A 24,360-nucleotide genomic window follows, 5' to 3' on the forward strand; every position below is an offset into this window, starting at 1 on the left:
TCTCGTGGGCTGCCAAGGTCTAATTTGCCCTGCCAAAGCTTCAAAAACATTTATCATTAATATAATATGCATTTTTTTTAAATATACAGTACATAGCTGCAAAGTTAATCAAAATAACTTCACATATCAGATTTTAAAAAAATAGAGAACACCCTTGTGGGCTCGCTGGCACCCTTTTTGTACCCCAACTCGCTTTGGGTTATAAGGTTGTTGGTTAATATGCGTAGTTTCGTCTGTCGTTAGGCTAGTTTGTTTGCTGAGAAGAGGGGGAGGGGCGGCGACAAAAGCACACAGATTAATAAAAAGAGTCAAATCAGGAAAGTGTTCCCGAATTAGATTCATTTTAGTTATAATAATGGCTCCAAAGCGGAGTGTATTGTCAAGTCATGTTTATTTGTGTCCCCTTAATCACAGTGTCTCAAAAGGCTGCACAGACCACAGATTATTGCAAACCACAGACTATTATTACACCATCCCCTGATCTTAAGCCTACATGAGAGCAAGGAAAAACTCAAAAACCTCAACATGAGGAAACTGAAGAAACCTAGAGAAGGCACTGCACATGAGGTAATCTCACAGACAAGCAAAAGAACCCGTATCAGTCTTTCAAAGCTTAGGCACCTGGCGTTCCTAAATTTTAATATACAGTATCAACTTATGATCTCTTTCTTTTCGATTTAAAACATTTTCATTATTTTTTTGCATGCTTTTTAAAGGTTTTGTGTTGTTTAGTCAACATTAATAAATGTTGTTAAAAGTTTCTTTATTTATTTAGCAATGAAACATGAATATTTTTAATTTTTATTGTGTTGTATATTTTATTTTTGAGGGACTATGTGTTTAAATAAGTTACAGGTTCAATAGAGTCAAAAAAATAAAAGCTAGTATACTATAGGGCACAGGTGTCAAACAGGCGGCCCGCGGGCCAGATCAGGCCCGCTAAGGGATTGAATCCGGCCCGCGAGACAACACTCAGCAGAGAAGCGCAAGAGAAAAACAAGCTGTGGGTTGAAATATGTCAAATTGCTGTTACCAAAGCCAGGTGCCTCTCACAAACTCTCTTCTCTCTCTCTCTTTTTCTTTTTTTCTCTTTTCTCTTTTTTTCTCTTCCTTCGTTGCTCTTTGTCTCTTTCTCTCTGTGTCTATTAACCTCTTTTGCTCTAACTTCCTTTTTTCCTTTTCTCTCTTTTCTCTTTCTCTCTTCATACCCTTCGGGCTTTCTTTTCTCTTTCTCTCTTCATACCCTTCGCGCTTTCTTTTCTATTTTCTCTCCTTCTGTCTTTCTATTTTTCTTTCGATTACTTTACTCTTCTCCCTTTCTTTTCCCCCTCTCTCACAACTTTTTATCTTTTGTTTCTCACGCTCTCTCCCTTTCTATGACCCGCCTTCTCTCCTTTTCCCTCCCTCTTTCTCTTATTTCTTTATCTCTCTTTTTCTTTCTCTTTAATCTACTAGTCCGGCCCCCGACAGAATGTTTGTTCTATCGTGTGGCCCCCGAGTTAAAATGAGTTTTACACCCCTGCTATAGGGGTATTATATATTTTTCATTTGTTACATGCATAATGTTGCATTATTATTGGTAGTTAGTGCAAGCTGGAGCATGTTAAAATCGGAGGGGAGGCTACTTGGCGGAGTTTCGGATATTGCGGGGGCGGGGGTTCATTGACCACGATAAACAGATTACGGTTTCACCATGCTCAACATGTTCAAACACACTTCACCGGTCTTTCTCCGTGGTATTAAATGGCGGCTGTCTTCTCGCATTTCGAGGGCATTGTCTCATTCTCATGAGTGGAACTATGTTATTTTTGTTTATTTTTAGACATTTTTTGCTAAGGCTGAGGCCCATGACCAACTTTTGGGTCCCGACCCGTCAGTTGAGAAACACTGGCATACCGAATATTTTGAAAGCAGTAAAAGCTGGCGAGAAAAAAATTGCTTTGTTTATGTCCCACGTGAAGCCCAATTACATGAATGTGCTTGGCTTTTCTCCATTAATGGAGTCGGACGACATGCATTAAGCAGGCACTTGTTTTGACTAAACAAATATGATTTCAAGCTTCTGGTGTGTCGCAGTGATGCTTTTAGCCAAGCTGCAGATGAGCGACGACGCCCGACCTCGTGCATCGTAAATCAGAGAGAAATAATCGAGTTCTTCCACTTAAACGGATGAGTCTGTTCGGCTGCCGGAGTCGCTAAAGTGAGACATCGTTTAAAGGATGCGGTGAACATGTGCTAATTCAACATAATGGAGTTCTCTAGAGGGCTTTGTTTGAATGGGTGATGACTTTTCAGTAAAATACACACAACTTCCTCATACGTGTTGAAGAGTGTAATTGTGTAATAACAGTCCCTTGCAAAAGTATTGGCCACCGACAACACATATTGCCATATTTCAGGTTTCAAACTTAAAGCTAAAAAAACTGAACATATTTTCCAAGAACTGAAAACATGTGAAAATCATTTATTCATAATTGTATATTGTACTTACAAATAAAACAATGGAAAATATTTGCTTGGCCAATTCAACATCTATGTATTGTTAGTTTTAAACCTTTCCATTGTAGATTTTTCTTTATGTTTAGGGTCATTGTTCTGTTAGAAGGTAAGGTGAACCTGTGCATTGTTTTCAGGTCTCTTGCCAACAGCTTTTTTTGCAGAAAATAATTGTCCTGTATTTGGCTCTATCCTTCTTCCCATCAACTCTAACAATCTTCCCATGGCCTGCTGAAGAAAAGCAACCCAAGAGCATGATGCTGCCACCACCATGTTTGACAGCAGGGATGGTGTTTGCAGGGTGATGTGCAGTCTTATTCTTACGGAAACGCAATGCTTTGTATTCCGACCAAAAAGTTATCTTTTGGTCTCATTCGACCAGAGCACTTTATTCCAAATGTTATTCATGTCTCTCATATAGCTTCCTGCAAATGCCAAACACCTATTTTAATGAAATTATTTCAGAAAGTGATCACTCTTTCATTAAGGGCAGCATATTTATGCAGAGAATGACCAACAGTTGTCTTATGCACAGACTCTCCCATCTAAGCTGTGTATGCCTACAGGTCATCTAATGTGATCATTGGTCGCTTCTTTGATTCGTTTTCCCTTATTTGGGATGAAAATATAGAGGGACACTTAAGTCTTAGTATGTTTGCAGTGATTTTATGCTCTCTCCATTTTGATATTACTGCTTGCACAGTGCTCCGGGAAACGTGTCAATGTTTCAAAATAGTCTTGTATTCCATTCCTGTTTTGAACCTTTTTTCAATTTGATCCGAGATTTGCCTGGTGTGTTATTTGGTCTTCAAAATGCCGTCTGTTCACCAGTATCTCCTTTCACAGCCTTTTGAGCCCATCACGGAGCAGTTGGATTGAAACTGAGACTTAATGACACAGATGTGCACTCTGTGATTGTTAGTCATTTAGGTAGACATTGGATCATTCAGAGGTCAACTTCTGGACTCAGTTTGCTGAGCTGAGAGAACAGAGGGGATATTTTTTGCAACACTTTTTAGTTTTTTTTTGTCGTAAATATAACATAAAATGTTGAAATAATTTGGTTCCACTTCACATTTGCGTCCCAACTCTTTTTTCATCCCTAGGAAATATTTCCAGCGTTTTAAATTTGAAGCTTGAAATGTAGCAATATGACAAAGAATTATTTGAATACTTTCGCTAGGCACTGTACTTTGACTTTTAGTCTTTGGTGACTGCAGCATCAACAATTCGGTAGCTTGAGTACTGCAGGGACACAACTCAATTCACGCCTAAGGCATCTAGCTTGAGAATGTCTAACAGCTGTTGATGTTTAGATGAATTCATAAATAGAAAAATAGGATGCCTGACCCTCTACTTGAGAAAAAAATAGGAAAATGCAAGGGGGAAAAAAGGTAAAGAATATCAAAACGCAACAGGCTGCAGTTGTTTTAATATAACCCTGGCATCAAACCTATTATATGTGTATTCTTTTGGAAAAATATTGCATATTGTTATGGTTTTGCAATTTGAAAATACTCACCAATCCAAATTATTGTTCGAGAGGCTGTTGTTAGATTTGAGAAATACAAAAATGCAGTAAAACAAATACATTGTGTTTTCAAGGGAGATCATACTCATCCACTGATAGATCATTTTGCCCATTTTAAATATTTATTTGTATATCACAATCTATATTTTAAAGGTACATGGTGTAATATTTACCACTAGATGGCGCTGTATTGTCTATTGCAAACGGAAACTACTGCCAAATGAGCACAGTGTAGTAGCAAGATGCCACCAAGTATGGATTCTTCTATGTAAAAGAAATATCAAAGTCTGGAACTATGAATATTGATAAAAGTTAACATTGGTATGATAATGAAGGTTGTTTTGTGCCACTAGGAGGCACCAAATATTATGCACTGCCCCTTTAAGTAATACTTTTAGTAAAGTTGAAAACCTAATTTTAAAACCAATTCTATTATCTCCTGCTGTACGGATCCATTTGCTCATTTTAAAGCGGCAGCGTTCATTACTTAGCACCTACAAGTTGTAAAACAACATGAATTAAAAACCATTAAAAAAAACTGGATTTTACATAAAAATAGAAAAACAATCGTATGATAATGCATTTTTTTAATACCTGTAGCGTGAGAAATTATTTATTTTACATGAAATGAGCTCCGCCTAAAGGGAGCTGACCTTATCATCTGACATCTTGCTGCTACGGGTACACAAAAAGGCTGGGGAAAAAACGTTTTTGTGTCTTAGGTGGAATAAGAAAAGTTAAAAACGTAGATGTAAACGTACATACTTGTAAATATAGCACAGTATATAAAATGCTGTACAGTACGAATTTGTTATATATGGTGTAGGTAAAGATACAAAGTAAATATAACAAAATGATTAAAAAATCTTTCTTCCATGTTCATGGAGTCGCAACACACTTGACTTGGAAAAAGGATTCTTTATAAATGTTCCCTTTGTCTTTTTTTATATAGTGAACAATTTTCAAGAGCATCACAGGCACTGTTCACAAATATGCCGGTCAGCCAATCAGAGACGTGGATTCTTTGAATTCTGGGATTTGCGGCCTGTCTTTTTTCCTTGAGCTGGCGGCAATCTTTTATCTATGGTGCAAAAGGCATTTTGTGTGAGTGTGTTTTTATTATTTTTATGGAATATTTCCCAACCCACATTGCACTGTGTCTGAATTATAGAGTGCAAAGTAACGAGGGAAAACGTTACTGTACATTATTTTCACTATTTTGGTTTTCATGATCAAGCCAAATCGTATCACAGAGTCGAGTTTGAACCACTGGTGTTCCTCATGGTTCCTTACCGGAGATCCTCTTTATCAGTTAAACAGGAGATCCTTTTGCGTGGCTTTACCGAGGAAAAAAGGTAGGCACCTTGCATGGCTGACTCCCTATTGGTGTGTGAGTGTGTGTGTGAATGGGTGTGAAGTGTTAAGCACAACGTAAAGCGCTTTGGGGGGTCTTCATTGACGTGAAAAGTGCGATATAAATGCAGACCATTTACCATTTTCAATCGGATTTCTGAAGCCGTCAGCGGAACAATCGATTTTCCCAATCTCAAACTAAAGCAGAGTGACGCTTTTTACTCTGTGTTGTTGACTCAGTGACGACTGTTTGAATAGCAACACAGTCTTCTTTGTTCATCCTTGAATTATTTTTTTTTATCTTTTGTGAAAGTAAAAGTTCTCTAAACTTCATAATTGAGTCAATAGGCAGGAAAAAGCTGCAAAAACCTACAGTTAAAAATAATCCATATAAATGTTTGTATTATGAAAAATACACTGATTGTTGTCCATCAGATTTTTTTAACCTTCCCCTGGGAAAAAAATACTTAAAGCAGGGGTGGATCTCAAACTCAATTGAAGCAAGGATGGGCTTAAAGGGGATTTCCACAAAATCAGCACTGATAAAAACATTCCGTTCTTCTTAAAGCGATAGTGATTTATATTTGTCCACTAGATATAGCTGTTATGCGTTGTGCAACCAAATGTGAGCCCAAGGAAGATTACAAACTACAGAGCCTGAAAAGGAGCAAAAAGCAACATTTTCTACCAAGCTTTTCTCAAAGAAAGACAAAAAGAAAGGAAAAATATATATTTTTGATGAATACAAAATAGGGAAGAAGAAGCAAGAAAAAGAGGCAAAGAAGAAAAACGTGAATTAAAAATAAGAGGGAAAAAGAAAGCAAAACATGGAAAATTGAAAAACAAGGAACGAAAGAAAAGACAGGAAATCAGATTAAAAAAAGCAGTCTTCACACTTTTGTTTCTTTTTTCTCATTTTTGTCTCTTTTATGTACTTCTTTTTTTTATTTTCTTATTTTGCTTCATTTCAAAAATAACAAGGTGCATTTTGGTCACTTGGACTCCACGTATTCTGTCTTTTAGCACTCGTTTTCAGCGGCACGGCATAATACAGTAACATCTAGTGGGAAAATAATCCACACTGTCATTATAACTTTTATATTAAGGTGGGGGCCTCAAACTATCATCCTGGGGGCCACAATTTATCCTGGGGCCGTGCATGAGAAAATAATTCTAAGCAGAAGACAAAAACACTTATCAGTAGATGGCGACAACGCCCTGTTTTTTCTACCACATGTTCAATAATTCGGTGTGTATGGGAGGGACCACATCTCATTATATTGGAATTTGTTGGTTTTATTTCCTTTTTCTGCCCATAATAATGGGTCCCGAGAAAGTTGATGATAACAGCAAGGAAACGCAAATAACAGTGACAACAACAAGGAAACGATTGCAGAATATGAACATGGTGTATGAGTGTCTGCTGGAAGTTACAGTAAATAGTTTGAAAACGTTTTTTTGTTTAGCTTTTTACCAATACATTCATCTTTAATTACTACATAATTACATAATAAATGATGTTTAAGTATACTCTTTATTAATATTTTGAATTTCTTTTCGTGTGTGGCTATTTTAAAGCAGTTTTAGGCAATCGCTTATAAGCAATGTGGACTTATGAAATGAAATGATCTGCATTTATAAAGCGCTTTTCAAGTCAATGACTTCCCAAAGCGCTTTACATTGTGCTTCACATTTCCCAATAGCGGCCGTGATCTGTGCAGCCATGTAAGGCGCTAACCTGCTTATTGGGGGTATTGGGGGTTCAGTGTCTTACCCAAGGACACTTCGACAAGTAACACGGACAAGCCGGGATTCGAACTGGGATCCCTTGATCCTAAGACGATTGCTCTACCTCCTGAGCTACTTATGTGAGTGATATAAGACACTTAAAGTGTTTTTTCTTTTTGATGGTCATTTTGTTTTTTTGTTTTGTTGTTTAAAAAGGTGTTTGTCACTAGGCTGGAATGGTTGGTCTTGAAGTCAAATCAGTTTAGAACCAGTTGTACACACTGTCCTTTTAGAGACCAAGAAGCAATTCAGGTTCCGCAATGTTTTGCTACTTAGAATGACAAATGACAACACGCATCACAAGTGGCAGATCATGTTGAAAGCCACGCCCAGAAATTGATGACTTACCCCTTTTCAGGAGTGACTGCTCTACTTCAACAGTAAGCAAGTTTTGTGGTTTCAAACAAGTGCTGTATTTCTTTCCTACTGTAGAAAATATGTCACAGTACACTAAGAGCAGTTGTTGAAACGAGAACTGGTTAAGATTGGTGTACTCGTACGCTTGACGAGTGTAGCGCATTCAGTAAATTGCTATGGTTTCTGTGTTTTGGGTTCTACAGTGGAGAGTGCTGGTGTAAACAGTGAGTGCGCTTACTTGTACATTTGGGATTACTGAATTGGTTGAGTGACCTCGCTGCTTTCGATGATATCACGACATTGCTTCACTAAAGAAACAAAGGTCAACACGACAAACTGTTTCAGTTGGTTTTGTATTGAAATCATTTGGATAAATATTGTATAAAAACAAATTGACATGTCACGTTATTAAAATTGTAACTTTGATTGGTTTAGGGTGGGATTGAGTACACAGCATTTTCACAGGGCTGCATTGTCTGTACCAATGGGATAGCTTCATTTTCCTTTTCGACTTGGAGGTTGGGCAGAGGGGGTGGAAAGTAGATGCCTTACCAGGTAGATGTCCCGGACCTTAGAACCCGCCCTAGGTAAGACACTGTCTTTTTTTCTCTTTGTCTTTGCCACTCCTATTGAATTTCTGCCCAAATCCTTTGACTCGCAGTTTCCCTCTATTCAGTTACCTGTGGGAATTGAACGACTGGCATTTCAGCATCGGTAAGGAAATTATGCAGTTTGGAGTTTGTTCGGATAGACAGACGGACAGTCAGATGGAGTAGATACAATATATACTCTAGATACAATACATAGATAGATACAGTTCTCTTTTTCTTCCTGCCTTTAGTTCTTCTTTTCTCCTTTTCTCTATTATTGCCTCTTTCTCAAACTTTCTTTCTTTTTCTTGCCTTTTTCTTTTTATCTGTGTCTTTCCTCTTTTTTCTCCTCTCTTTCTCTTACTCTCTCTTCCTCACTCAGTCTCTCTCTTCCTCGTTATTTATCTCTTTTTCTCTTTATTTCCCTTTCTCTTTCTTTCTTTCTTTCTGCCCGTTCTCTCTCTTTCACTCCCTTATTCTTTCACTCTATATTTTTATTCTTCCTTTTAGAATAGGGAATACCTATTTATTTCTCTCTGTCTTTGTCTTTTTTCCCTTCTTTCTCTCCCTTTCTATGTCTCCCCCTCTTGCTCTTTCTTTCCCCTTCTGTTTTCTTTTTTCTATATCGCTTTCTTTTTATCTTTTCCACTGACCCCCTCTTTCGATTTCTTTCTCACTTTCTTTGTTTCTCCTGGTCTATCAATCTCTAATGTTTTCACTCTCTTTTATTATCTCTCTTTAATTCTCTCTCTGTCTCTTTTCCCCTTTCTCTTTATCCCTCCATTTATTTACCCCCTTCTCTCTTTCTTACTCAATTTCTCTTCAATTTACTAGTCCAGCCCCGAGGGTGTGTTTTTGTCTACCATGCAGCCCCTGAGCTAATGAGTTTGACACCCCTGCACTAGTGCCTTTTTCCACTCCCTGGTGTCAGCCAATCAGTTCCCTCAGTTTCATGCAGGTGTCTGTCGCTGTCTCGTCAGTCTACATCTCTGCTTTGCTTTTCCCCCCTCGCTTCTTAGTTTGTAGCTGCCATTGTACACGTCCACTTTTGTTCGCACAAGGTTTGTTTCTAGTTTTCCGACTATGTTAATTTTGGGACTATTTTATGAATTTGTGTTGCTTTTGACACTACTTTTGTTAATCAAACCGCATGCTCTTGAATTTAACTGGCTTTTGGTTTTGAATTCCTTAGACTGCGTCTTTACTAACCTCCTTGATTCAAATCCTGTTTTTCATGTTGAGCAAAAATAGGTTGCATAGTAAAGTAATGCTTAGTTTAAGCAATTATTGTTGCACATCTTTAAAGGCACAGTGTGTATTATTTGACCACCGGATGTTGCTATGTTGTGTAGCACATTCAGAAATGAGTGCTAAAAAGCACAAAAAGGACTATGAAATACGGTGACTCAAAGTGACCGAAAATGCATCCTTTTACTCAACTCAACTTTATTGTCAAATACACTATATGCACAACATACAGCACGGATTCAATTACCTCCATTTTCCCGTGTGCAAAAAGGCGTTCAAAAAATGGAGTAGAAATAATAAACAGCAGCAAGGTCAAGAGGAAGAGGGGTGATAGGGCAGGGAGAAAGTTTAGGGTCCAGTCAGCCTGATGGAAGAAGTTGTCCTTAAGCCTCCTGGTTCTGGCTGGGAGCCCAACCATTTGTGAGGATTTTTTTCGGGGGTATTTGTATCAGCAAGATATCTGATAATTATGTCAGCTCATTTAAGGTGAAGCTAATGTCATGTAAAAAAGGCCAATTTATCGATCTAGGGGTTTTCTTTTTTAAATGCATGTTCGTATGATAGTTATATTGTAAGTGATTTTTGCTTGCTTTTTCATGATTTTTTTGTTTTTGTTTGTTTTAACCACTAGAAGACAGGTGAAGTGCCCACGTACCCATTCTCTCATTGCTCATCAGTTCTGGGTCATTGTGATTTTTCTGGTAATTTCTTTTTTTTTGGTATGTGGAGTATTCATCACTACTTCAAGTAATTAACCTGAAAAACATGGTTTCAACATAGTAATAACATAAGTTGTTTTTTTAGAAATGCATATAAAACTGAGTGTTGTTTCCTCGAGTTAGATACAAAAAGTAGCTCTCAGCTTGAAAAGAATTGGAGACCCCTGCACTAAACAATACAAACTGTCCCTTTTGCTATGATTTGGGTTATTGAAATGTGGTTCAATTGTACCTTTTCACCCAGCACATTGTGAAGCCGGCCACTTATTCTAAACCTTAATGAAATGCATTCCAAATCACTTTTGACCCAAAAAAGAATAGGACTACACAACTCGTATGCACGTTAATCATAGCAAAGGTATTCCAAAGTTCATGAAATGTCAATGTCCTCAAACACTAAACTTCGTTTTTAAATCTGCCTGCAGACTGAACCCAAGTCAGGCCTCAAGAATCAAGATGAAATCCTCCATGAAGGTACTAGCCGCGCTAATAATCATCACCACCATAAGCGCCTATTTTCGCCATTCGCTGCATTATCTATACGCGAGTCTAGCAGAGGCCAAGGACGCCTTCTTAACACAACGCTTAGACAAATCCATTGAGCCGTTTTTAACTGGAGGAAACATTTCAGTGGAATCTTTCGACTGGTGGAAGGCAAGTAGAGCAAGTTTTTCCTCCTCACTGAAGGCCGCTCTGCTCGTTCAACCCATTCTGTTCCCATTTATTTCTCAGCAATTGCAGCCTTTGGAAGAGCATACTTTGAGTACCTACCAAATAGTGGTGGACGACTTGTTGAAGACATTTCCTTCCATGGCAAAGAGAACGGAGCGCTGGGGGACGTGCGCGGTGGTGGGAAATTCTATGAATTTGAGGGGCACTGATTATGGACGACTGATAGATTCGAATGATGTGGTGGTAAGGTAAATTGCATTGAAATGCTGTAAACATGACCTCAACAGAAATCACTATTTCCAATATCTCCAGTACCGTTACAAGAAAAACATTCGGTGTGAATCATCTGAAATATCTGAAATCTACATATCAGATTTTTATTCCTGCATGTGCATTTATCAAGACATGATATCTAGATTTTGAGTAAATCGATAATTTATTTGTTTTTGGGACAAATCTTTCCCCATATAGGTTTTTGCTAAAAATTAGCTTAATGTAGCTTACATTTTCAGTTGCAGGAAGTTCTTCCTATTTTAATTTACCACTGGAAAAGGCTACCATAATTTTTTACACGGCCCATAATACATTTCCACAATTGATATGTTAACTTTGCACTAATACACCTTTTATAATGCCTAGTTTCGGGGTAGCATGCACCTTTCCTCTTGGGCGTGAACTGTAGGGCGATGACGCTTCAATAGACAATGCCATCCAAACTAATGCCAGCTGCAGTTGATCATGAGGGAAAAGGAATGCAACAAGTTTAGGGGATCTTTATTTTTTCTTTAGAAGCTCAGTGCATCTGTATTTTCTTGCGTGTTTATTTCTCATATTTGTGCTTTTCTGTATAAATCCTTACGGACATTTGGCCATCACTGCATATCATCTACTCCTAATTGACTCAAGTAGTCAGGAAACCAGCAGAGGTGATAGACAGATGTAGTAGTGTGATACCAGACTCCACCCTCATCAAATAATGAGGATAAAGAAAACATGATTAAATATTAAAAACATAAATAAATAAATAAACATTACTGGATGGGGTAGTGCCAAACCGAGCATGTGAAGACTGGTTCGTCAAGTTCGTTATTGAATTCCATTCAGATTTGGTTTCATGTAATGAAGCTAATGAACAGCTTAAAAGGACGGTGTGTATTATTTAGCGCCTCTTAGTGGTAAAAAAAACCCCACATTCATTAAAAAAAAACAATACTGATTTTTAATAATGAGCAGAAATACATGAACTATCATATGAACATGATTTTTCTTTGAAAATCTTAATAAATTAGCTTTTATTTTACTAACATGCACCTCACCTAAAGAGAGCGTACATAACTTTGCCTCATATTGCCGCAACAGATACCCAAACCCTCAAAAAGGCTGGGCAAAAAAATATTAGGAAAAAAAAGTAAAATGGTGCATTTTGGTCACTTTAAGTCTCCGTAGTTTGTATTCCTCCATCGGCTTTTAAGCACTCGTTTTCTGTTGCACTACACCAAACAGTGGCATCAAATAAGACACACAGCCCTTTTAAATATATATTTTTGTAACAAACTCTGTCCAAATATCATCCCCTATTTACACAGATTGAACAAGGGTCCCACAAAAGGCTTTGAGGAAGACGTGGGCGCTAAAACAACTCATCGCATCATGTACCCAGAAAGCGCCACAGACTTGGATAACATCACTCATCTTGTACTGTCCCCTTTCAAGGTCATGGATATGGTGTGGCTCCAAAAGGCCCTCACCACAGGTTTTCCGGGACAGTGAGTCAAATTATTTTCTAGGAATGTGGGCACCGAATATTTTTTCCTCACACCTGACAGTTTTTAAAGCTGTGTTCTCAAGCCTTTAAGTGTTAACAATGTCCGTTTGAGTTCAAATAGCCTTTATGCTTTCTTTTCCACTGCGCTTATCTGCTTTAATCTTTTATCGGGGCTATTCAGGACGGAACACATTAGGTTCGAGGAATGTGGGCTGGGGGTAGTGCTGGAGAGTGACGTCATGTTTGTACCCAGGTTTTTTTTTTTTTAAGTAATAGGTTTAATCAGTTTTTACGAATTTGGAAAACAAAATGATTAGTTGTTGATGAAAATTCTGTTGTGAACATCATATACCACATTGGAAAGTGGAAATGCTGTAAGGTGGGGTTGCCAAATCCTGTGTTCTACTGTATTGTGGTAGTCAAGAGAGTGTAATCGCAGAACATTCAATGAATGCCCCCCAAAACCTTACAGTTCTTCACTGTGACCACGTGGAAATATACTGTTGTACATCCATTCATCCATTATCTGCACCGCTTGTCCTCAGTAGGGTAGCGGGGGTGCTGGAGCCCATCCCACCTATCTTCGGGCAGTGGGCAGAACTGGTTGTCAGCCAGTCGCAGGGCACACAGAGATGGACAACTCACTCGCCCATTCATACTTAAGGACAATTTGGACCGGCCATTTAACCTGACATGCATGTTTTTGGAATTTGGGAAGAAACCGGAGCGCCCGGAGAAGACCCACGCAAGCACGGGGAGAACATACAGACTCCACACAGGAACGTTCGATCTCACGACCTCAGAACTGTGTCGGACACGCGCTAACCACTGCGCTGCTGTGCTTCCCGATATACTGTTGTACAATGTGATATCAAACATTTTGGAGGAAAATAGTTCTCCCCCTCTGATTTAGGGGTCTAGTATCAGTATTGTCACACAGGTGCAGCTGCCCATCATTGCCAAAGTCTGGCTCTTCTCTGAAGCGCGAGATGACACTTGACACCAAAAAATAATGGTGACCAGATGATGAAGTTGCTGTGTCTGTGTCAGATCAGGATGCTTCTCCTGCTACTGGTAACCTCGGAAACCAGTACTATCTGTTTCATGTGGAGGAGCAAACCCTAACTCAAAAAACAGCCTGGAGAGGAATAGGTGCCGCCAGGCTGTACTTGCCCAAGACACACAGCAGGAAGTGGTGCCCCTTGACCCCAGCGGTTAAGGTATTTGTGAACCGTGGTACTGTACTGCCCCTCTAGTGACTTGTGAAGACTACTGTAATTATTTTTTGTTACAACCCTACAAGTTTTGATGGTATTCAGTATCAAATTATACAACTATCTCATTGACGGAAGACACATTACGAATTGTGATTTGAGGATACTCGCGGGGACGTGTCTGGTGAGGCACAGTCAGACTTATGAAAAAATAAACCTACAGAATTTGAAAGAAAAAAAAAAAAGATTACCCCCTGCTGCCATTTCCTTGCTCAAAGTAATGATCCCAGTCTCAGTGAAATCATTCTTGAGTACGTACATATCTTAAGACATGCTTGGATAAACTCTTTTTTTCATCTTTTTTGGGAGTTTGGGTTCACGTTTGGACTGTATTTGAAACGGGCCTTACATTTACCAGTTTCAGTCTACACTAAGAAAAAACTGTGATAAGTATAGGGTCACCTTCCAACCTCCCACTCCTCTCCCCCAACCCAATGTGTTGTGAGTCCATGAACGATTGTAAAAGTAAAAGAAGATAAGGGCAGTGGGGAAAAAAATGTATAAAGGCTCTTTGAACTCACCCTGGCATGATTGACAAATTTTTTAGAGATAATATTCCAATTTCAACTTTTTAAGGAAACCTTAAACGACGCACCCCACTTTTATTTAATTAGCAAAGCAAGAAAGGCAAAATATAAACTTAACCATGGGAAAAAAAAAGTCTTTTTGACCTTGACTTATAAATGAAGTCTATGTGCTGCTCCTTTTGAATGATAGCAAAATTAAATATAATCTTCTCTTTTTAATAATTTGTGGCATCACATATTTTATTGACTGGGGACATCGGAACATCAAGGAGTTTCGATACCATAGATTATTAACTCTTTTTGTGTCCTGTCTTTCTTAGCAACTATCTCACGTTTCAATGTGAGCACATGCAGCTTATAGTCAGGTAGTTCTTATGTATGTACTAAATGTTTCTTCCCCTTAAAAATGTACTGAGTGTGGCTTATAATGAGGTGCACTCTATAGTACGAATTTTACAGTAATAATTGTATAAATAATATTCTAAATATATTGGTAAAATTCAGCAATTTTGAAGGAAATCCAAAAATTGAAGTTACATAAGAACTTCAACCCTGGATAAATGCAATCATTTTTAATACATTGTTTATTTGTATATTTCCTTGATGACAATTGAGGCACAACCTAACCTGCCTCCCTGACTGCACAATGCTGTATACCAGAATATATTTTATTTCATTTTTTTTAAGACTAATTGAACTTTGATGTTTTCTTTATTTATTTTTTTCCTCCCCTAGGACGTATGAGCCAGTTCGGTCAACCATTAAAGCCAATAAAGCTCTGGTGATTCTTTTTTTCCATGTTTCATGAGGCCTTTCCTTTTCAACCAGAATCATCTGATTTATTCCCTTCCCCAAAAAGGTGATGGTGCTTAACCCTGGCTTTATTGCGTATGTTCATCATACCTGGTTGAGAAGAAAAAGCGGTTATCCCTCCACGGGCTTCCTGGCTGTGATTCTCGCCTTGCATATGTGCGAAGAGGTAGTTTTCCCTTTTGTTTTTATATAAAGGAACATTGTGTATTAACTCGTCCTAATGGTAAAAAAGAATCATTTATTGATTTAAATACTAAGAGTAAAATACATAAACTATTATACAAACATGCATTTTTTTAAGTATTCTTGGGTCAAATTTTTTTTATTTTACATGAAATTAACATGACAGCTATGGGTACCCCACAAAACTCACGAAAAGCTGGACAAAAAGAATGAAGATGGTACCGTTTGGTCACTTCGATTCACTGCAGTTTATATTTGTCAAAGTTAAAACTCGAGATTGTATTAGGATGAAGAAAAGAACACACCGAGTCGGAGTTTTGGATAGGCCTTCCATTGGAGGCGTGTGCTTCCAGTATCGGCTCAGGAAGGAATCACGCTCCACCTATGGCTAGAGACTTATTAATTGGAAAACAAAAGAATGAAAAAACACATCTGATTGGTTTAAATAAGATTACATGAACACAGGAAACAAATCTGATTGGTTTAGGCAGGAATGACATGTTTAACACTGAGTTAAATGAGAAGTGTGGATCTGGTTCCTGGAGGGAATCGGGGCTGAAACTCTTGTCGTTTACAGGTCTGTGTTTTCGGTTATGGAGCAGACAATGACGGTAACTGGAGTCACTACTGGGAAAGACTCAGAAATCCAAAACTCGGAACTGGACTGCACTATGGAAACTATGAGTATGACCTCATCCAAAAGCTGGCAAAGCAACAAAAAATCCATGTTTTTCAGAAGTCTCCTCCAAAGTCTTAAAGGTTTAATACAGATGCTTGAAGAATGCTGCGGTCAAATATATTATTTTTACATTTGTATTTAAGAATGAAGCCATACAAACATTATTGTCACTAGACTGTTCTAATGACTTTCTAAAGGGAAGCCATGTTATACATTTACTGTAATATTTTTTTCAGCCACAAAAAGTTGAATTGATATAAAGTTATAAAGCTGATGCACTTCTAAAAAAATTCTTTCAATGCCAGACGTTTCTTTCAAATGGGAAGAGATGGGGCCAGCCAATTTTTTCCATTCTCTCATTTTTCTAGGCCAACAGAGAGAATTGTATTGTGCCTACTGTATATAGGTCTAAATTTAGTGAAAGCTAGAGCTATTGTTGGTGATAGGAATGAGTGGAGAGGTGTTGTAAAAGGATAGTGGGATGTTTGGGCACGTTCTAAGAGATGGGCAGGGCACCTGTATGATGCGGCAGGAGCAGGGCTAAACCAGTGAAAGCTGTCGGGCCCTGCTGTTGAACAAAAGAGTGTGTTGTGTCACCCTGACCTGAGTGACATGGCCGCTTTCTGGTGTCCCATTTCATCTGGAGGGACGAAAGCATGACCAACTTAGGTGCGGAGGTGCCTAACTTGTTTGGGCATTTGGGTTGGCCATGGGCCAAACATTATTGTGTGTTTTTTGCTATTTATTTCCCTTTTATTTTCTTTATTATTGTATGTGTTTGTCTTGCTGTCAGTCACCCCTCTTGAGGGATATGACCAAGGTAGGTAGGTAGGTAGGTAGATAGATAGATAGATAGATAGATAGATAGATAGATAGATAGATAGATAGATAGATAGATAGATAGTATATAGGTTTAGGACATATCAAATTAAAGCTTGAACAATCGTCATTGATCAAAAAAATACATGTTCCTAGCTTTTACCATTGTTTAGTAAACAACAGTTGAACAAAGCTAAAGTTCTTGAAAATAATCTTTTTGCAAAAAAACTTGAAAGGGGTCCTTTCACAAAGCTGTTTTCTCATAACTTTTACTTTGGTGATTTTTTTTCCATTTGTGATACCTCCATTATCTAAACAATGCTTTCCATAAAGGTGAGCGTACTTTGCTCGCAAAGTAACATTTCATTTCAAAAACACTGAACTGATACATGAACTTTGCGAGAACTTTCACACAATCTCTGTAACCATTGGGTGACCATGTTCCTGCGGACGTGCACCATCTTTTTTTGAAAGGAATACGCTAATGACTATTACTATTTATACTTATCTCACACATCTCTACACACGCGTTTGACAGATATAGGAAGCAACACTAGGAAGTTGGGCTTAGTAGTCGTTGGAAAAAGGTCTGATCAAAGCCACTCCTACTGACGAATAGTGTTTTATCATAATAAAATAATTCCCAGAGGCTTTATATTTATCAGTGAGCGGCATCAACTTTTATTCCTTTAACCTTTTATAGTAGAATTTATATAATAAAACAAGGAAAAATGTTATTTTACATGTTAACGCTCAGGAGCACTGCCTCCCAAAACATTTATACGTTATGTCATTGAATGAGAAAACCAACTGAGAAGAACTGAAGTTGCAGATTGACATTTTACGGAACAAATCGGATTAGAATGACAAGGGTGGCGAGTGTGTTTAAATGGCAAACTACGCCTCGATTGCTCTCCAATAGATAGTCACTGCAGAAAGTGGAAGGAAATGAAATTTGTCAATTGTGTATATTTTGTGCCTCATAGTGGTAAGAAAATACTGAAATCATTAATAAAAATATTGATGTAAATAATAAGCAAAAATACATCTAGTGGTCAAATATTTAAGTGCCACTTTAAAGAATGGACGTTATAAAATGGACTGTTTTTACTAAACTGTAAATAGGCTGAAGGGTGTTAGAAATATCTTTAGACGGCTGGACCGTTTTTATCAATGAAATCAAAGACAAATCAATTACATTTTGTAAGATCCTTGTCTGCTTTGTACTCCCAGCAAACATGAAATATTTTTCAAGGTTGGTTATGACTTAAAATCCTAAATACTGTAAGACAAAATATGCAAACCATAAATATGTTTAAAATCAATGGGTTCCCTCCTTATGTCCCTTGTTTTATTATTTGCAAATTCCAGTGTTACAACTTACCCAAGGGTGAAGCAATTTTGTATTTCATGCTCTTTATGAAGGTCTTTGGAACTCTGCATGGATACAAAATAAGAAAATGATATGAAAATGTATGCCCTGGACATTCATTTGATTATTTTTTTTACTCTGAAACATGTATAAATATGTAAACATTTTTATATTAAGTTGTCATTAGTGAGTTTGAAATGAAGTATTACCAGAATTGGTAAACCTTTATCAGGGCAAAATTAAAGCAATTTCAAAACCTATTTTCCGATTTCTTTTTACCTGTCTACTTGGGTGCGACTCGTAGGGGGCAGTCACTGTCATATAATGCCTTACGACTAATCCAGCTACCGTTAGTCACACAACAAAAGCAATGGGAAAGCAAAGCCACCAGAGCAAGCTTGTAGGTGTCATTTTTAAGCAACTTCATTTATTTTTCTTCATTTGATGTGTGGTCTATTAAATCAGACTGCCAGTAAACATGACGGCAATTTCAAGCATTTCACGATGTCAAGCAATCATACAAACCTCGTACAAACCTACGCCACAAAACTCCATCCATCCATCATGTTGTGCCTCTTATCCTCAATAGAGTCGCGGGGGTGCTGCAGCCCATCCCAGCCATCTTCAGGCAGTGGGCAGGGGACATCCTGAACTGGTTGCCAGCCAGTTGCAGGGCACAGAAAGACATACAACTCGCTCATTTACACCTAGGGACAATTTGAGCCGGCCAATTCACATGCATGTCAGATACATGTTATTGGAATGTGGGAGGAAACCAGAGTGTCCGGAGGAAACTCAAGAAGGCACGGGGAGAACATGCAAACTCCACACGGGGCGGCTGCTGTAGCTGGACTTGGACCTCTGCTCAGTGGGGCTGTGCGGTAACCACCCAACCGCCGTGCCGCCTGCCACAAAACACTTGAATTCTGTAACGGGGCTCCATTTACACCCTACTCCTAAGGGTTACAATAGCAACTTCTGATGTTATAAGTCTCGGTGGTAGTCAAATAATGTTGTATATAGTCGCGTGATTTTTTTATAAAAAGGTTCATAAGCTTTTTTTAATGGCATTTTGTCTGGTTTTTGAGTTTTTCCTTGCCCTCATGTAGGTTTTAGATCAGGGTTTGGTGTAATATAGTCTATAGTTTGCAATAGTCTATGGTCTGTGCAGCCCTTTGAGACTCCTTGTGATTAAGGGCTATACAAATAAACATGACTTGACTTTGTAAGGACTTTCAAAGCCAATTTTGCAATTTCTCCAGTACCAATAAGAGAAAAAATTCATTGAGACTCATGTAATTTACAGAGCCACAAATATATGTACGATTTACGTTTCCAATTTTGATCAGCTTGTTGATGTATCAAGACATGATTTTTAGAAGGTGTGTAAATTGTGTATATATTTTCAGACATCTCCTTCCCATATAAAAAGGACCCGATTTCACTGTGCCCTATCGGAAACCGCCTGGCATAACTACTGACAGCTGCACTAAACGTCAAACGGAGGTTGAACACTTATAAATGACATAAACATCCTTGAAATACTAAATGTCATCCCTGGAATGGCTGTAAATGCAAAATGTTTAGAGAGGTACCTCTGAATGGAAAGAAGTCAAATGAGTTGTGAGAATGATAAAAAGCCAGTGCCACCAAATTACTGTCAAATAAGTCGTTTGCTATTCCTTTGTGTTAATAATGATGCAGGCAATCACAGTAGTACGTGCATAAAAAGAGCCACAATATCATTTGACGGGAGCATTTTTATTGGTTGTGGATTGGGATGCCAAGAAGTAATCATAACAAGCGCAATGGTGCAATCTAGTGGTATTATGTGGGAACAGCATTAAGAGGTATCCTGTCAAGGTTAGTCTCATTTGTTTTGGAAATACAATGCTTCAAAAAATATTGCCTATGAGGAACTTTTTGACGCATTTCTACATTTCAGGCTTCAACCTTTCATATAAAAAATAGATATTTTATAAGAATCAACAGCATGTGAAACTCATTCATGAAAAGAAACCAAATTCATAGTACTAACAAACAAGACAATTGAAAAGTAGGCATTGTGAAAATAATGGCCCCTTGGAACCAATGTTTTAAAAACCGCGATCACAGGATATTCTTTTAAAGTAGGTGTCTAAACGTTTTGCATCTCTTGAGACAGAAATACTCGCCAATTTTTATTTAAAAAAAAGTTTAGGTTCCTTAAGGTTTTATGCTTATCGCTTGTGCACAACATTTTCCTGATCTTTCCACAAACGAGGTCTGGACACATTTATATTGTTAAATTTTAAACTTTGGACTGTAGATTTGGCTTATGTTTATTGTTGTTGCCCTGTTTGAAGGTGAAACTGTGCCCCATTTTCAGGTCTCTTAGACTCCAACAGATTGCCCAGTATTTGGCTCCATCCATTTTACTATCACCTCTTAAAAATCTTTCAGTTCTTGCTGTATAAATGCAACCTCAAGGTGATGTGCAGTGCTCTTTCGCCAAACTTATTGGTTTGCATTTAGCCCAAAACATTCAAATTGGGCTAATTTAACCAGAGCATCTTGTTCCACATGTAATTTGTGTCTCCCATGTGGATTCTTGGAAATACCAAAAGGGCCTTTTTTATAATGTTTTATTCAGAAAGGGCACTCTTGTTGCCGCTCTTCAATAAAGGGCAGATGTGCTCACCTGCCAGAACTGTTTTCCAATGTCTGCTTTCACAGACTATGTACACTTAAACTGAGACAGCATTCAAGCATTGTTCGTAATTTATATAAACGTTGGATGATTCAGGAGTCAACAGGAAACCTCTGGAGTCAGTTGGCTGGTTGTAAATCTAATATAAAATGTTCAAATAATATGGTCCAACTTCACGATCGTGTCTCACTTCTTGTTGATTCTTAGAAAATATTTTCATATCTTTTTATTTTATACGTTTGAAGCCTTAAATGTTGCAACATAATAATAAGTTCTTCGCGGGCAAATATTTTCCCTAGGCTTTAAAGAGGACATAATGAGCTCCTATTCAGAAGACATATTGTTGTTACTATGTTATGTTTTTGCAAAGTGAGAAATTTCAAATAAATGGCTGGATTCACGTTTAAACCTTAATTTGGTTTCATTTCCCATAATAATTAATATGTTTCACAAAATTCAGTTTAGAGACAGCGGTGAATGACACAGTTGATGTGGTTTCATCCATGAGCTGCCTTTCATGATCACCTGCTTTGCCTGTTGGGGCCGGGGGAGTGCTTCTGTATTTTTTCCAAACCAGCGCACGTAAACACCCATCTCTCAGCCACTTCAGCAGTGGATTCCAGCTGAGTGTAGGATGTTTACATGACCTGAGCCCAGATCCGAGATGCAATGTTGTCTTAGTCCATGCCGGCGGGAAGTTGAAAGTAGCTGGAGAAGGCAAATATCGGACTAAAAGCTGTGCAGGCCGGGGCAGCATCCAGTCAGCTTTGGCACTCCAAGAACTAAAACCTTTAACAAGAAAAGAATAGCATCCATAATGCATATTGTCTCGGGGAAAGTCAGAAGATTAAAAGGATAAAACAAAAGTTGTCAGGTCAAAAAAAATACCCGGCAGGGTGGAGGACACATACATTTGCATTACAAATAGGTTAACATTACGACTACTGACATTATAATTTGTTGAATCACAGGTTGTACTTGATGAGTACAGATGTCTGGTAATAGGATCTTTATTTTTGCATTTTGCAGTTAATTGTAATTAAAAATCCACTGCTATTCAAAATTGTTTTACTTCATGTTCATAACTATTGTAAATAATCTTTCAAGACACTCACATCAGACTAAGGACAACACTCAATTTGAAATAAATGGGCAGCATGGTAGATGGGTCAGCAACTTGCCGAACTACAACATTTTTTTGTTATTTGAGATGTTTTTCTTTAAAATAAGTATTAAATATTGAATGACTAACTTATGTATGAATCACTATTTCTTTAATTTTAAAAGTTTTTTTTTTATAAGGCTTTTATTTTTTATGGCTCTAGACAGCATTTCGAAATTTTGCAGGTCATTGGAATAGTAATTCTGAAGATTGTCAAGAGAGTTGGCTTGTCCACTCTCAACAAGTTAATCATGAACTTAGATACAAGACATCCCAGAGTGAGTTGGAAATTTAGAAAGTGAACACTTTGTGAGTTTCAAACAATATTGGGTTCTCAATGTGCCGTTAATGTGAACCATTACAAAGCATGTATTGTCTGTTATGTGAGAGATGAAGTGATATTTTAACCTGTTTCATAACCTATACTATGTGCATGAATACAATTATGACTCACAACACGTGGTAAGCTTTCTCTCCTGGCTTTGATCTCTTTGATATCTGGCAAAACTAACATAAAATGCGATAGAAACAAAATGAAAATAAATCCAAACAGCTTGCAAACATCATTTTTGCCGTTCCATGTATTCCGTTACTCCCCAAGCCTGCACAAAATTTAGTAATTTTATTCATAATTAGTTTCTTTTGTCTTTTATTAGCATATTTGGTATTGGAGTAATCCAAAAGTAAGTGAAAGTAATCAAGTTAAAGTAACCCTACCCAAACCTGGCTATGTGGTTAAAATGTGAGCCCTTTTTTGAAGGACTACCAAAAACTACCTAACCTGAGTTTCCTCCAATTATTTTACAATGCAACATAAGTTAAACACAATCCTACAACGTTATATATCTTATATTTATTTTCTCTTTTATTTGCAAATTTGGTATCGGAGTCAAGAGTAATTATGTTACATTACTGCTATATTATGGTATTCAGTATACGTATCTGATTAATATTATTCAACAGGATACTGGTAACTGTATCGGATTATATTTTCAAAGGAACCCTCCCATCTCTGTTTTCCAATGCAACATGTATTTGCACCCTGGTCATCCTGTAAGGGGGAATTCCTCTTTTGGAGCCCCTTCTTAAGGTTTATTTTCCTCATGCTGAGGTTTTTTTCCTTGCCCTAATGTTCATGTTTCAGATCAGTGGATGTTGTAAATGTTGGCTGTGCAGTCCTTTGAGACATTTTGTGATTAAAGGAAATGCAAATAAATGTGATCCGACTATACACTGAAAAGTGAGTGTGACGTCATAGGTGTAAAAAGCGCTTCTGTGTCACCTTGGCAGCCGTGACCTCTACGATGACGCACTTTCTTTTAAACGTCATTTTATTGCACGCAGCATAATATGTAACCATTTGTGACGTCATCGATCGTTCACAGCCTGTAAACACTTAATGAAAGGCCAAATAAAGCTACAGTAAAAGGCTGACACTGAAACAGCCCCAAAACAGAACTCAAACGAACACAAAGTCGTATTTTGAAGGCACCAGTGTACTGAAATATTCCCCTCGAAGCGGGCAAACAATTAAAAGTAACTTTATAACGGCAAGCGGCAACAAACAGCGACACAATCTAAGCGTTAGCCTGTGCTAGGCTAATGACTAGCTCAGGCTAGGTTGTCCGTGACCCGAACTACTGCGGTCTGTCGTCTCCTTACCGGGCCCGAGTAAAAAGCAGCGTTTCGCCGAGTCGACCTCCATCGGGGACTGGGGTTCTTTTTAAAAGTCACGCAGGATAGGTAACGTTCACTTTGACGGGGGCAACCTGTTGTTCGTAACACCCCCCGTTACAACCGTACACACCTACATATAAACTGTGCCGTCTTCCATTCACTTGCCTTATTTTGACCTTTCAGTTACTCGACACCAACATTGACGTCATCGTCATGGCAACGTAGTCCCGCCCACCCCTCCGCTGAATGGATCAGACAAATTTGCGTCGGGAGTTAAACATTTATTTACTTATTTACATGTCACTTTCTTGGAAACACATACATCAAAATTGCTGGGATGAATTAGAGCAAATAACTTTGTTTTTTTTTCGAAAAGAGGTAAGGTAAGCAAGTGCGTGATTTACAAAAAAAGTGATGCTGTCACAGCAACGTAAACCCGCCCAACGTTCTGCGAGTTGGAATACACACATTTACGGTTATAGTTTTCCACTTATTGACATTAAAATCAATTTATTTGGAAAAAAGATATTACAGTTTTTAAAATAAATTGAAGCACATATTTTAACAGCTTATTTTGTTCAAAGGAAAGTGTTAATAATCATATTTAAAAATGCAACATAAGCAAATGTATGAAATTGTCATAAGA

The 24,360-nt window shown here is 37.9% G+C and overlaps 1 protein-coding gene and 1 long non-coding RNA gene across 5 annotated transcripts; one reads left to right on the top strand and one right to left on the bottom strand.

Moving 5' to 3' along the window:
• Nucleotides 1-5,133: 5,133 nt before the first annotated feature.
• On the top strand, nt 5,134-17,291 carry LOC148371094 (CMP-N-acetylneuraminate-beta-galactosamide-alpha-2,3-sialyltransferase 1-like). 4 transcript variants are annotated; one of them, XM_088328995.1, is made up of 13 exons: nt 5,134-5,382; nt 7,147-7,248; nt 7,325-7,548; nt 7,729-7,847; nt 7,961-8,112; nt 8,187-8,239; nt 9,995-10,064; nt 10,508-10,736; nt 10,815-11,002; nt 12,341-12,520; nt 15,056-15,101; nt 15,180-15,299; nt 15,894-17,291. In XM_088328995.1, exons 8-13 carry the CDS (start codon nt 10,539-10,541, stop codon nt 16,071-16,073), a joined length of 912 nt encoding a protein of 303 aa, XP_088185121.1. In that variant the 5' UTR covers nt 5,134-5,382; nt 7,147-7,248; nt 7,325-7,548; nt 7,729-7,847; nt 7,961-8,112; nt 8,187-8,239; nt 9,995-10,064; nt 10,508-10,538; the 3' UTR covers nt 16,074-17,291. The 4 variants fall into 4 exon arrangements, with proteins under 4 accessions (XP_088185121.1, XP_088185119.1, XP_088185120.1 ...); XM_088328993.1 differs by lacking the exon at nt 9,995-10,064 and having other exon boundaries at nt 5,135-5,382; XM_088328994.1 differs by lacking the exons at nt 5,134-5,382; nt 7,147-7,248; nt 7,325-7,548; nt 9,995-10,064 and having other exon boundaries at nt 7,616-7,847.
• Nucleotides 17,292-19,926: 2,635 nt separating this feature from the next.
• Nucleotides 19,927-23,874, bottom strand: LOC148371095 (uncharacterized). Its single transcript, XR_015849617.1, has 2 exons — nt 23,700-23,874; nt 19,927-21,664 (listed from the first exon to the last, which is right to left on the bottom strand). It is a non-coding gene; the product is annotated as an uncharacterized LOC148371095 (long non-coding RNA).
• Nucleotides 23,875-24,360: the final 486 nt, after the last annotated feature.

The sequence above is a fragment of the Urocampus carinirostris genome, chromosome 2 (assembly GCF_059441175.1).
Source record: "Urocampus carinirostris isolate Australia breed hairy pipefish chromosome 2, RoL_Ucar_1.0, whole genome shotgun sequence".
Taxonomy (NCBI): domain Eukaryota; kingdom Metazoa; phylum Chordata; class Actinopteri; order Syngnathiformes; family Syngnathidae; genus Urocampus; species Urocampus carinirostris.

What these genes read in the sequence shown, in the direction of transcription:
- LOC148371094 (XM_088328995.1), top strand. Translation starts at nt 10,539, where the DNA reads ATGAAATCCTCCATGAAGGTACTAGCCGCGCTAATAATCATCACCACC. An exon ending in TCGAATGATGTGGTGGTAAG is followed by an intron (nt 11,003 to 12,340) that starts GTAAATTGCATT and finishes CTATTTACACAG; the next exon opens with ATTGAACAAGGGTCCCACAA. An exon ending in CCTTGCATATGTGCGAAGAG is followed by an intron (nt 15,300 to 15,893) that starts GTAGTTTTCCCT and finishes TGTCGTTTACAG; the next exon opens with GTCTGTGTTTTCGGTTATGG.